Below are 12,292 nucleotides of genomic sequence, written 5' to 3'. Positions count from 1 at the left end.
CTCCTTCCTCCCAGTGTGTTGTGGGTTAGTCACTCAGTCGTGTCCAACTCTTTGCCTCCCCCTGGACTGTAGCCCATCAGGCTCTTCTGTCCATGGATTTTCCAGGCAAGAATACTGGAGTGGGTTGCCATTGCCTCCTCCAGGGGATCTTTCCAACCCAGGGGTCGAACCCAAGTCTCCTGTTTCTCCTGCGTTGCAGGCGGATTCTTTACTGCTGAGCCATCAGGAAAGCCCCAGTGGTCCATCCCATTTCCACAGCTTTCCAGAACTCTTGTTGCTCTCAGATTTCTTGTCCCTGCTGTGCAGGCTTGGGGATCTTTCCCCGGTGCCCCACTTTGTAGTTCTGCCACATCTGAGTCATTCATCCCCACCTACCCTGTGAGTCCCATTTGCTTTCTTGTCCCTGAATAAGCATATGGACTTTAAAACTTGAGATATAATTTGAGTACCGTAGAGTTCACCCATTTAAAGTATACAATTAAGTGGTTCGGGGCCTATTACATTATTTTTTTTTTCAGTTGTGGCACTCAGATTCAGTTCAGTGTCTCAGTTGTGGCCGACTCTTTGCAACCCCATGAACTGCAGCACGCCAGGCCTCCCTGTCCATCACCAACTCCCAGAGTTTACCCAAACTCACGTCACGTCCATTGAGTCGGTGATGCCATCCAACCATCTCATCCTCTGTTGTCCCCTTCTCCTCCTGCCCTCAATCTTCCCCAGCATCGGGGTCTTTTCAAATGAGTCAGCTCTTCGCATCAGGTGCCCAAAGGATTGGCATTTCAGCTTCAACATCAGTCCTTCCAATGAACACCCAGGACTGATCTTTAGGATGGACTGGTTGGATCTCCTTGCAGTCCAAGGACTCTCCAGCACCACAGTTCAAAAGCATCAATTCTTTGGCGCTCAGCTTTCTTTATAGTCCAACTCTCATGTCCATACATGACTATTGGAATAACCATAGCCTTGACTAGACGGACCTTTGTTGACAAAGTATGTCCCTGCTTTTTAATATGCTATCTAGGTTGGTCATAACTTTCCTTCCAAGGAGTAAATGTCTTTTCATTTCATGGCTGCAATCACCATCTGCAGTGATTTTGGAGCCCCAGAAAATAAAGTCTGCCACTGTTTCCCCATCTATTTGCCATGAAGTGATAGGACCAGATCCCATGATCTTAGTTTTCTGAATGTTGAGCCTTAAGCCAACTTTTTCACTCTCCTCTTTCACCTTCATCAAGAGGCTCTTTAGTTCCTCTTCACTTTCTGCCATAAGGGTGGTGTCATCTGCATATCTGAGGTTATTGATATTTCTCCCAGCAATCTTGATTCCAGCTTGTGCTTCATCCAGCCCATTGTTTCTCATGATGTACTCTACATAAGTTAAATAAGCCGAGTGACAGTATACAGCCTTGACGTACTCCTTTTCCTATTTGGAAACAGTCTGTTTTTCCATGTCCAGTTCTAACTGTTCCTTCCTGACCTGCATACAGGTTTCTCAAGAGGCAGGTCAGCTGGTCTGGTATTCCCATCTCTCTGTACATACGTAATAAAGTGTGCCACTTGAACCATTGTTAAGTGTACAGTTCAGTGACACTGAATACGTTCATGTGTGCAGCCGTCACCACTATTTCCAAAACTTTTCCATCCCCTCAAACAGAAACTTTGTACCATTAAGCAGCAACTCCCCAAACTCCTCTCCCCACCCCCCAGCCCCTGGTACCCAACCTCTAATTTACATTCTGTCTCTATTAATTTGCCTATTCTAGGAATCTCGTATAAGTGGAATCACACAATATCTGTCCTTTTGTGTCCGGCTTATTTCACTTAGCATAACATTTCCAAGATTCATCCATATTGTAGCATGTATCAGAACTTTATTCATTTTTATGGCTGAATACTATTCTGTTGATCAGCCGATGGGCACTGAGGTTATTTCCACCTTTTGGCTATGGTGAATACTACAGCAGTGAACATTAGCATACAAGTGTCTGTTTTGGCTTTCAATTCCGTTTTGTACTTACCTAGACCAGAATCACTGGGTCATACAGTAACTGTTTACCTCAAACTATGTTTGAGCAACAAGCATGTGGGCCTTTTGCATTTCAGCTGTTACAAGTAGAAAGTGTAGTTCTTTATCCCCTGGAGGAGGAAATGGCAACGCACTCCAATATTCTTGACAGGATAATCCCATGGACAGAGGAGCCTGGTAGGTTACAGTCCGTTGGAGTTGCAGAGTCGGACGTGACTGAGCGACTGAGCACACATGCACGTAGTTTTTCTTAATTAAGATATATCCATTTTATCAGTTAGAATGAAGAACTATAAGTGTATGCAATCAATTCATTCCTTGCCTTCTTCTGAGTTCTTAATTATCATCTGCACAGCTCACTTGACAGTTCATCATGGAAGCCTTTATGACATCCTTTCTCTTTAACTGATTATTTTAAAACTTCTAGTGTGTAACTTGTCATGTTTTTATACAATCCTTCACTGAGATTTTAATCAGCTCCTAGGGCGGAGACACATATTATATTTCTTTATACTGAAATTCCCTGTACCACCTAGCATAGATTGCCAAGGATTCTAACTGATGAGTTTTAACTTCTTTCCTGTCAGTCTTCTGGTTTATTCCTAGACTGGAAACTTTTCCAGCAAGTCTGTTACCTTCATAGAACTCACTTTGCCTAGAGATATTTTTTGCCTGCAAACCTGTTTCCACATGTTAAATGAGGTAACACTAATAATGGAAGCTAGTTTTCATAGAATACTTACTCTGTGTTGTGTACCATTCAAAATACTTTGTGTATTTTCTCATTTGATTCTCAGAACAAGCCTGTGATGTAGGTACTATTATTATCTACACCTTACTGGTAAGGAGATTGACTCTCTTGGAGGTTGAACAGTCGCCCAAGGCCACCAGCACTTGCTGAAGTTAGACATCTGTCTTCCGGGCCTGTGTCCTTACCCACAGATGCAGAGAGGGACCCTTCCACCCTGATCCGGGGGGACAGAAGGTACAGCCCCAGGAGGAATTATCCAGCCCAGATGTCAGCAGTGCAGGCTTCGGGGAGCAAGGCATCAGGCCTCCTGTGGACTCACTCCCAGCCCCTCAGCCTTTTGTAGACCAGCAGACCTGGGGCTCCAGTTTCTCATTTCTCCACTGCCCTCAGGTGGGGCAGAGATCAATCTTGGAATCTGGCTGTCACTGGCTGTGTGACCTTGGGCAAGACACCTGGGTTGGGAGGTGGCAGTATTGTGGCTCCATTAGGCGCTCTATAAATACCGGCTTCTTAGCCAAGTGGTTGGACACTGACCATCTTACTTAGGCAGTCGATATTTCTTAAAAATAGATGATCAATATACAAAAATAGATGTGATCCATTTTTACACCTTTCACAATAAGCAAGCAATTCCATATCTGTCATCCCACCAGCCTCTCACTGAGCTGCGAGGCAGACAGAATTGGTTCCCAAAGTGACAAACATAAATATCTCAGGAAAAAAGAAATGTGCTGGTCAAGAGCCAGGCAAAGTGTGTTCCTCCCCATCAGTGTATGAAGTCTCGGTTCTAGAACGAAGACCAAGGGTTCAGAGCAGCGCCCTCACAGGCATCTTTTACTGCCACCCCACCCTCGGCCCGGCAGTGGAGAAGCTGTAGGAAGGTTGGGACTTCCCTGAGATGGGGACCTGGGGGTCTTAGGTGGCCTGCACGGCAAAGCCATCGCCCCTCCCGTCCTCAGAGCCGAGAGGTGGCTGATGCTATGGGGTCCAGCTCCAATTCCTCAGCTGTGTGCGGGATTAGCAGGGTCAGCACCTCGCTCTCCCATCCCTCTCACTGCATCCCAGCCCCTCTTGGATGTCTTATCCTCCCTTGCCTAAATTGGCAGGGTCTCCCAGGCCCCAAGCCTAATAAAGCTTATGCTCTTCCTTCCCAGGGGTGTTTTTCTTCCACACCACAGCCTCGCGTTGCTGGGGTCTGGCTGGGTGCTCCATGTGCTTTTCTGTCCCTCCCTGGTGGCTCAGAGGGCACTTGTGTGAATTGGAATATCTCCTGCCTTATCAGTAAACAAGCATGTCACAGCCATCCGCGATTTCAGGCCTCCAAATGTAATGTCAAATGGAGTATTTTCTGCCATAGTAAACAGGGATGTCACAACCTAGCTACTTTTCCTTAATTAACACTTTTGATGTTCAGACTACTTGCCCCTTGCTACAAACTTCTATATAACCTGATTCCTCCCGCTACCTCCTCGGAACAGTTATCTCAGGATCACTTGAGATGCTGTCTCTCGGACTCCCAAGTCCTAGGTGGATGTTGTCTAGTCGCTCATTAGTGTCTGACTCTTTGCAACCCCATGAACTGCAGCACGCCAGGCTTCCCTGTCCCTCACTATCTCCCAGAGTTTGCTCAAACTCATGTCCATTGAGTCAGTGATGCCAGCCAACCATCTCATCTCTACCATCCCCTTCTCTTCTTGCCCTCAATCTTTCCCAGCATCAGGGTCTTTACCGGTGAGTTGGCTCTTCATATCAGGTGGTCAAAGGATTGGAGCTTCAGCTTCAGCATCAGTCCTTCCAGTAAATATTCAGGGTTGCTTTCCTTTAGTATTGAATGGTTTGATCGCCAAGTGGTCCAAAGGACTAGGAATTCCCACCAAACAAAAGATAACTCTCAATTTCAAGGTTGTGCCTGTTTTTTTAGTGGACGGCTGCCACACAGCTCTGGGCTGCCAGTGCTTCCCCGGCAGGTCTGCTGAGCCCTGATGAATGGGGGAGAGCCCAGGCCTGCCCAGAAGGTTCTCTCACCCCATTTCCAGAAGCTTCTGTGGGCCCCACTCCAGCCTCTTCTCTTGTCCTCGCATCATCCCCACCCCCACTCCCAACCCCGCCGGTGAGACTGGTGACACTTGGGTTTCCCCATCAGGGTTCTCAAGAGCAGAAGTCACATTCCTGCCCTCTCTCCTGCTCTGCCTGCCCCTGCCTGCAGCAAGTGCAGCTCTGCCCGGCCGGTCAGGCGTCTCACCACACAGCCTCTCATGGTCCTTGTTTCTCTCTTTGCATTTCCAGCACTGTCTCCAAGCAGAGAAAAAACGTCATCAGCTGTGTCACGGTCCACGACTCTCCCTACTCCGACTCCTCCAGCAACACCAGCCCCTACTCCGTGCAGCACCGCGCCGGGCACACCACCACCACCTTCGACACCAAGGGGAGCCTGGAGCCACACTGCACGGGGAACCCCCGGACCATCATCGTGCCCCCCCTGAAAACCCAGGCCAGCGAGGTGCTGGTGGAGTGTGACAGCTTGGGGCCAGGTAATTCGGGGCGGAGCTGCCAGGAGCATCTCTCTCGAGGCTGGTTTTCTGCTTCCTGTGGCTCGCAATCTTGTTACAGGAGCACTTAATAAGCCCTGGGTCGGGGGAGTGTGTGGTTAATAGATCTTTACCAAGGATCCTGTTTGAGAAGGTTCCTTGTTGTCAGCCAAGGCGGCCAGAGATGACCTCATATCTGTCACAAAAAGTCCTCCCTGTGATGACGGCCGCCTCATTTCTAAACTATCTCACGGATGGGTGGACAGATGGGTGGATGGATGGATGGATGGATGGGTGGGGAGTTTGCAAAGAGTTTGTCGCCTGAGTGGGAACAAGCCTGGTCAGCCCTCAATGTTTCCTACTGAGGGTGGCTTTCTTTGCTCTCAAGGGACCATTCTCAGGAACCGTATGTTCTGGAATTATTCCATTTGGGCACTTCTTAGGTTTCTCACACCTGGTGGCAGTGCAAACATTCAGGAGAGTGAGAAGGGAGCCTTTCTTTTGTAAGAGGGGTGAATGCGAGAGAGAAGGCGGGTAAGGGAACCAGTGGGTCCTAGGGCCAGTGCACCCATTTAGGAAAAGATACATCTGAAAGTTAAGAATCTGGGCATTGACCCCTCAAACCTCTCCTTGCCTCACACCCTTAAGTCCTCAGGTCACCTGCATGTAGCCCATTTATAAAGATTACAGCCTTAAATGCACACATCTTGGTGTGTGCTCTCCTGCTTAATTCACAGTGAAGGTGTCAAGACTATGTTGTTGAAAACCTTAAGACCAGCAAAAAGAGAATGACATACTGTTTTTCATCTGTAATCCAAAATCCAAAAAGCTCTGAAAACCAGATTTTAAGTTCATAGCAAACTCGGCTGGTAAAACCAGACCTGAACTAACCAGAGGCTGTTTGCAAGTCCCTCTGTCATATTCCTGTTTGTGTCATAGTCATATCTGTGCCAGTTAGTGAAATGTCCCCGTATTTTATAACAGAAATATTCACTTCTTTTTATTATGTGGTTAGTGCCCAAGGCTCCTTTGGGGGTAACCTAAAATGTTGAATATGTATCAAATTCCCTTCTAAAATCTGAAAGTCTTTATTTCATAAGTGTCTGACCCTAGGGTTTTCCAATCAGAGATTGGAATGAGATGAGCGTTGTAAATTGAGGATGCCCGTGTTCCAGGACCTCTCAGAGGAACTCCGTAGCAGTAACGGCCCCTGTACAATTCAGGACAGTGTCTGTAAGAATTGGCTCAGAACAGACCTTACCCAGGTCCTCTGGCAATTCATAAAGGCAGGGGTGGGGGTGCACAAGTAACTGATGCTGAAATTCCCTTGGCCGTTTAAACACAGAGGAGGATGCGTGAGACAGTGACCGTATCATCGAAGGTTAGGCATCTTCCAGCTCAGAGCTTTGTCGGTCTTGGTGCTGGCAAAATTGGGAGTTACTGAAACGTTAAGGTGAGGTGGTCCGATCCCTAGTTGAAACAGGTGAGGAAACCGAAGGCCAGCTTTGCCCCGCCTAACACAGCAGTTTTCCGTTAGGACCCAGAACAACAGCGAGGTGGACAGAGGCGGCTTTGTGGAGCCCACCGGTCACCTCTTTCACATTCCACTGCCCATTTCCACCATCAGCTGTCACGCTGTGGGCCGCCCATGGTGGTTTTGAGGACTCACCCCACTACATTTCCACAGAGATTGTTAGAGCTGAAGGGATGAGAATCTCTCAGGGATACTTTCGACCAAAAAAAAAAAAAGGAAGTTATTCTCAGAATTCTCAGAAAGGCTGCTGGTTCTAAAGCACCTCATGCTGCTGTCTCTGGGGAAGCCCGTGGTGTGATTTCCTGATGTAAAGAGAGATATATGTTCCCCTGTGAGGACCTGCCTTCCTAGTGACAGCAGGAGGCAGGAAGGAGCTTCATTCTGGTCCCTGTCAGCCCACCAGCCTGTGGTGTCTCTCAACACTGACACCCACCATTAGCAGCACAACCCTCCTAGCTCAGCTCAGAAGAATCAGGAGAGCAGCCTTCCTCGGCCTCCTGGGGCCCATTTGGCCCCATTATGGACCTTTGCAGGGGTCCCGGGCTTCCCTGAGCCCTCTCAGGTCAAGACAAAAGGCCGTGCAGCCAACAGTCCATTTTCTTTCATTCTTGTTTTGGTCCATTTTCTCTCAGTGCTCATACCCTCTGTGGGTCCCAGTTCAGAAAGGATCCCTGAGAATGTCTCACGTAGCCTCCTCAGATCTCTTGGGGTAGTTAAGGTTCTTCTGGACGGCAACAGAACGAACTCTGCACTGTTATAAGGAAAATGCAGGACTAGGGTCAACCACCAAGTCCCGGATGGGACAGAACTCCTTGATCTGAGCCACTGGAGGCCCAACGCCTGCTTTCTGGGCACTGCGTCACCCTGACCCAGTGACCCCCAGGCTCCCAGTTTCCCTGCCCCAGGAGACAGGACTTGATGGTCCCAAGTTGGGGCAGACATCTGTTGTTTGAGCATCAGCCTTAGCCAAGGAACAGGGCTCAATAATAAAGACATCAACCATAGCTAACACTGTTAAGAGCTGAACACGTGCCAGATACTAAGCATTCTACGTCCTTTAACTCAGGTAGTCCTCACAGCAACCCTAATGTAGTTTCCATTACTTTCCCAGTTTTCCACATAGGAATATAGACGCACAGAGAGGTTAACTCACTACGGCCATGCAGGAGGCCCTCCAGGGTTCATGTGGCATCTAAAGCACTCTGCTACCGGCCTTGTGCAGACAGGGCCACCAGGGGCCACCCGTGAACCCAGGCCTGTTCCCGAGCAGTGGATCTTTGAGAGCAGCTAGGAAAGATGGAGGGCAAGAGAAGAAGGGGACAACAGAGAATGAGATGGTTGGATGGCATCTCTGACTCAATGGCATGAGTTTGAGCAAACTCCAGGAGATGGTGAAGGACAGGGAAGCCTGGCATGTGGCAGTCCATGGGGTCACAAAGAGTCGGACACGACTTAGGGACTGAATAACAAGGCTTAGGTAGAGAGCTCTGTACATCCTTCCAGCTCCAAAATATGCCCCAAGAACTTGACCCTCAGCACTTGCCTTCTCCACTCCGAGGTCACTTCATTTCTCTCCGCAGGAGGAAATTCCTAGTCTCTTGGTCCCTTTCAAGACCCTCTTCCCTCATTCTGGGGTCCCCTACTCTGGTGACTTGACAAGCTCTGACCCAGCCCCCCACCCCTGTCCCTGTGATGATGGTGGCCTGGCCCTGTCACATCCATTTCATCTGAAGCTCTCTAACTTACAGGCTCAAGCTATGGGTCCCTTGCACTTAAGAGTTTCTCCCTCAAGTATAATTACTACAAAGTACCCAGAGCATTGACACAGGAGCAGAGAGGTGCCATCCCCAGCTGGGCCCAGGAAGCTTGCACAGCTGGTGATCCACAAGGCAGGGAGGAACTGAATACCAGTACAGCAGCCCTATGGCTGAGCAATGGAGACTGAAGTTGTCCTGAAGTTGCCAACATCTGCAGCTTTCCGTCCTTCACCCTACAATGGGTCCCCTGAACCCCTCCCTCCACCCCCACCCCCAGGTTTTGGAGGACCTTTGAGAGTCTAACTAAGTTTGGCCTGAGCACAGACCCTGATTCCATGATGCAGGTCAGCTGTGTCCACCAGGGCCAGGCTGGCTCCTGCTCTCCTGGAATCTTACGAAGAATACAAATTCCTGGGCATCTCATGCTTCACTGGGTAGGATGGGAGGGCCACTGGGCACCGATGCACAGTTGAATTTGGGGTCTCTGCTAGGACCCGCCCCTTCCCAGGGAGGTAGCTCTCCTTTTACTGGGGCAGGGAGGTTGGGGGGAGTGGCTGTTGCCTCCGGGTAGGAGGCTCCTCTCACCCTCAGTGTGCTCCCCAGTCTCCTGCTCCCAGGTTCCTGATTGGCCTTCACTCTCCAGCTTTGTCTCCATCAACAGTTAATCAGCATTCTCTCTTGCTGGCCCCAGCCTCAGGCATCTCCTCATCATGACTTTGATCTCATCACCCTGGGATTTGTAATAGAATTGATCCAACCCAGTTATGTCAAGTGTGCTTTATTAATTGTTAGCATCCCTACCCCCTAAAACAGCCAGAGAGTGCAGAGAATGCTCAGTCACTCAGTTGTATCCGATTCTTTGCGATCCTACGGACTGCAGCAAACCAGGCTTCTCTGTCCATGGGATTCTCTAGGCAAGAGTGGGTTGCCATGCCGTCCTCCAGGGGATTTTCCAGACCCAGGAATCGAACCCGCATCTTTTGTGTCTCCTGCATTCACATGCGGATTCTTTACCACTAGCGCCACCTGGGAATGACCAGATGTGCTCTTTTTACACTCACAGTCCCGGGGTGCCTGATTGAGACTGTCTGTATTAGGCTTTTGTGTTTCCCAAAGATGCTCATCCCCAATAAATCTTCCAAATTCTCACAACTGACAGCACGAGAAATAGCCGTGCCTTCTGAGGTCCTGGGTTCGTCTTGCCGCTTCTCCTTTTACTGGGGTCTTCTCTTAAAGTCCCTACTCTGGGAGGCTCCTTCAAACATGGATGGTTTTAGGGTTGGGGAGTCTGCTGAGGACATTGCAGGTTTTGGCAAGTGTCGGGACTCCCTGTGCTGAAGGCCTCTTGGCATTCACTGTGGATCACTTCCTCTTCATCTAGACAAAGCTTCAGGACAGGAATACCTGATGTCAGGAGAGACACTGAGAGGTAGGCAAGCGGTCACTCTCAATTCCATATGTCCTGTGTCCGTGCATGCGGTTCTGACTTTGCCCCCTGGAGACACAAGTCCCACTCTGCTGGGAATTTGACAGGTCACTCGGCACCAATAATGATTGAAATGGTTTCTTTAATATAAACCGCCTCCCCCTCTTCATTTTATTCTGGTTGTTCCCCCTACCCCTGGGTATATTATTATTGTTCAGTTGCTAAGTTGTGTCCGACTTTTCATGACCCCAAGGACTGCAGCACTCCAGGCTTCCTTGTCCTTCACTATCTCCTGGAGTTGGCTCAAGCTCATGCCCATTGAGTCAGTGATGCCATCCAACCATCTCATCCTCTGTTGCCCCCTTCTCCTTTTTCCCTCAATCCTTCCTGCATCAGAGTCTTTCCCAGTGAGTCGGCTCTTCACATAAGGTGACCAAAGTATTGGAGCTTCAGCATCAGTCCTTCCGATGAATATTCAGGGTTGATTTTCTCTAAGATTGACTGGCTTGGTCTCCTTGCTGTCTGAGAGACCACAGTCCCTTTTTTGAGACTCAGTTTTCTGTACTCTGCTACATCTGTCACTGTGTCTTTGCATCTTGGCAGGTGGCCCCCCACTGCACCCCTGGCTGAAACACAAGGAACCTCAGAGAGCTCTCCTTCCACCTCTTAGATGACCTTTAGGCTTTTCAGTGTCACCAGATAGTAATTCTAAAGTCCATCAGGGTTTGCTCCCAACCAGTGGAACAAGCTGCAGCCCAGGTGTCAGTCCCGAGTCAACATCATCACCGAGTCTGGGGGCAATGCGGCTGATGGGGATCGTCCAGTCTCAGGACTGTGTCCTTGGAAGACTGCTGTTGTCCCCCTAGGGCAGGGTCTTCCGGGCAGCCAAGGACCTGTGACTGACCTGTGCCCTTTTCCTCCTCCTGACACAGTCAACACCAGTCACCACTCGTCCTCCTTCAAGTCCAAGTCCTCCAGCAACGTGACCTCCACCAGCGGTCACTCTTCAGGGAGCTCGTCTGGAGCAATTGCCTACCGGCAACAGCGGCCAGGACCACACTTCCAGCAGCAACAGCCTCTCAATCTCAGCCAGGTAAGCACACATGCCACGCTCCCCTGCCTCTCTCCTCCCACCAGCTCACTGGGTGCCCTGGGGTAGCAGGAAGTGCCTTGGTGAGCTCTGGTGGTCTCCCTCTGCTGCAGGTCACCTTGGAAAAGGTGGATCCTCAATACATGGAGAGCCAGTCCAACGCAAAATGACTTGTCTAATGTTCCAAAGCCCTTAGTGATGCGGTGCCTGCTTAAAAATAGTCTGGCCCACATGTTGCCTTTTCAGCCCAGCGAAGGGTAAAACACTGGGTCTGGGCCCACTTCGGCCCAGAACCCCAGAGACAGACCTAGAGTCCAACCACGCCAGGCCTCCTGAGTCATTACAGTGAAGGAGGCCTCACACAGGGACCCCAAACCCAGGAAAAGAGCCGGTAAACTTAGGAGACAGTGGTTGATACTCAGGGGAGTATCAACCAGGCGGTGTCTCCAGGGGCAGCACTCAGCCTGTGTGTCTAGGATCACTCAGGTCTGAATTGCAAAGTGGACTCCAGCCCTGCTTCCTTAGTAGCTGGGAGGTAAGATAAGACCACGTGTGTGTTGTGACTCAGTCTCTGGCTGAGAGAAGGTGGCTTCATTTGTATGTGACTTCAGAATACGGCAACGTTTCTGAGAGCCTGCTGTTTGGGGAGCAGGACTTCACGGTGAGGCAGGAAAGTGGTCCGCACTCAGAGACGGGCCCGTGTGACACTTCACAGCTGCAGGATGTCCTCGGGAGACATGCTGTCTCCTGTTGCCTCTGCAGCTGGCTCTGTCGGTGTGTCACCCGGCCCAGGAAACAGCAGGGCACCACCTTGCTTCTCGGACAGGTTGACTGATATTTTTCCCAGCATGTGAACGAGGCATCTTCTGTGATCCCTGTCGCACCGCCCTCCCCACCCTCCTCCTGACTCTCCTCCCCAGCCCTCACTTCCGCTTTCTCCCAAGTCCTCACTTCCGCCTCCTCCCCACTCCCCCCATCTTCCTCCTTCTCTGCCCGCTCCCGCCCCATGCTCTTCTGCGCATGCGTATGTCCAGTCCCCCCACCCCCCTCAACGCGGTCCTCCTGGTCCTTCTCCAGGCTCAACAGCACATTGCCGCAGACCGCGCCGGGAGCCACCGACGTCAGCAGGCCTACATCACTCCCACGATGGCCCAGGCTCCATACTCCTTTCCGCACAACA

The 12,292-nt window shown here is 50.2% G+C and overlaps 1 protein-coding gene across 1 annotated transcript in view; it reads left to right on the top strand.

The window, feature by feature from the left end:
* Window positions 1-12,292, top strand: part of HIPK2 (homeodomain interacting protein kinase 2) — a 143,385-nt gene that overhangs the window by 119,056 nt on the left and 12,037 nt on the right. Inside the window, exons 12-14 of the mRNA XM_010854943.1 lie at window positions 5,064-5,308; window positions 10,955-11,115; window positions 12,190-12,292. The exon at window positions 12,190-12,292 is cut by the window's right edge and continues 27 nt beyond it. Coding sequence (XP_010853245.1) covers window positions 5,064-5,308; window positions 10,955-11,115; window positions 12,190-12,292 — 509 coding nt within the window. The remainder of the gene's footprint in view (window positions 1-5,063; window positions 5,309-10,954; window positions 11,116-12,189) is intronic.

This window comes from Bison bison, unplaced genomic scaffold, assembly GCF_000754665.1.
Source record: "Bison bison bison isolate TAMUID 2011002044 unplaced genomic scaffold, Bison_UMD1.0 scf7180017864352, whole genome shotgun sequence".
Taxonomy (NCBI): Eukaryota; Metazoa; Chordata; class Mammalia; order Artiodactyla; family Bovidae; genus Bison; species Bison bison.
This window is presented reverse-complemented; position numbering and strand designations above follow the sequence as displayed.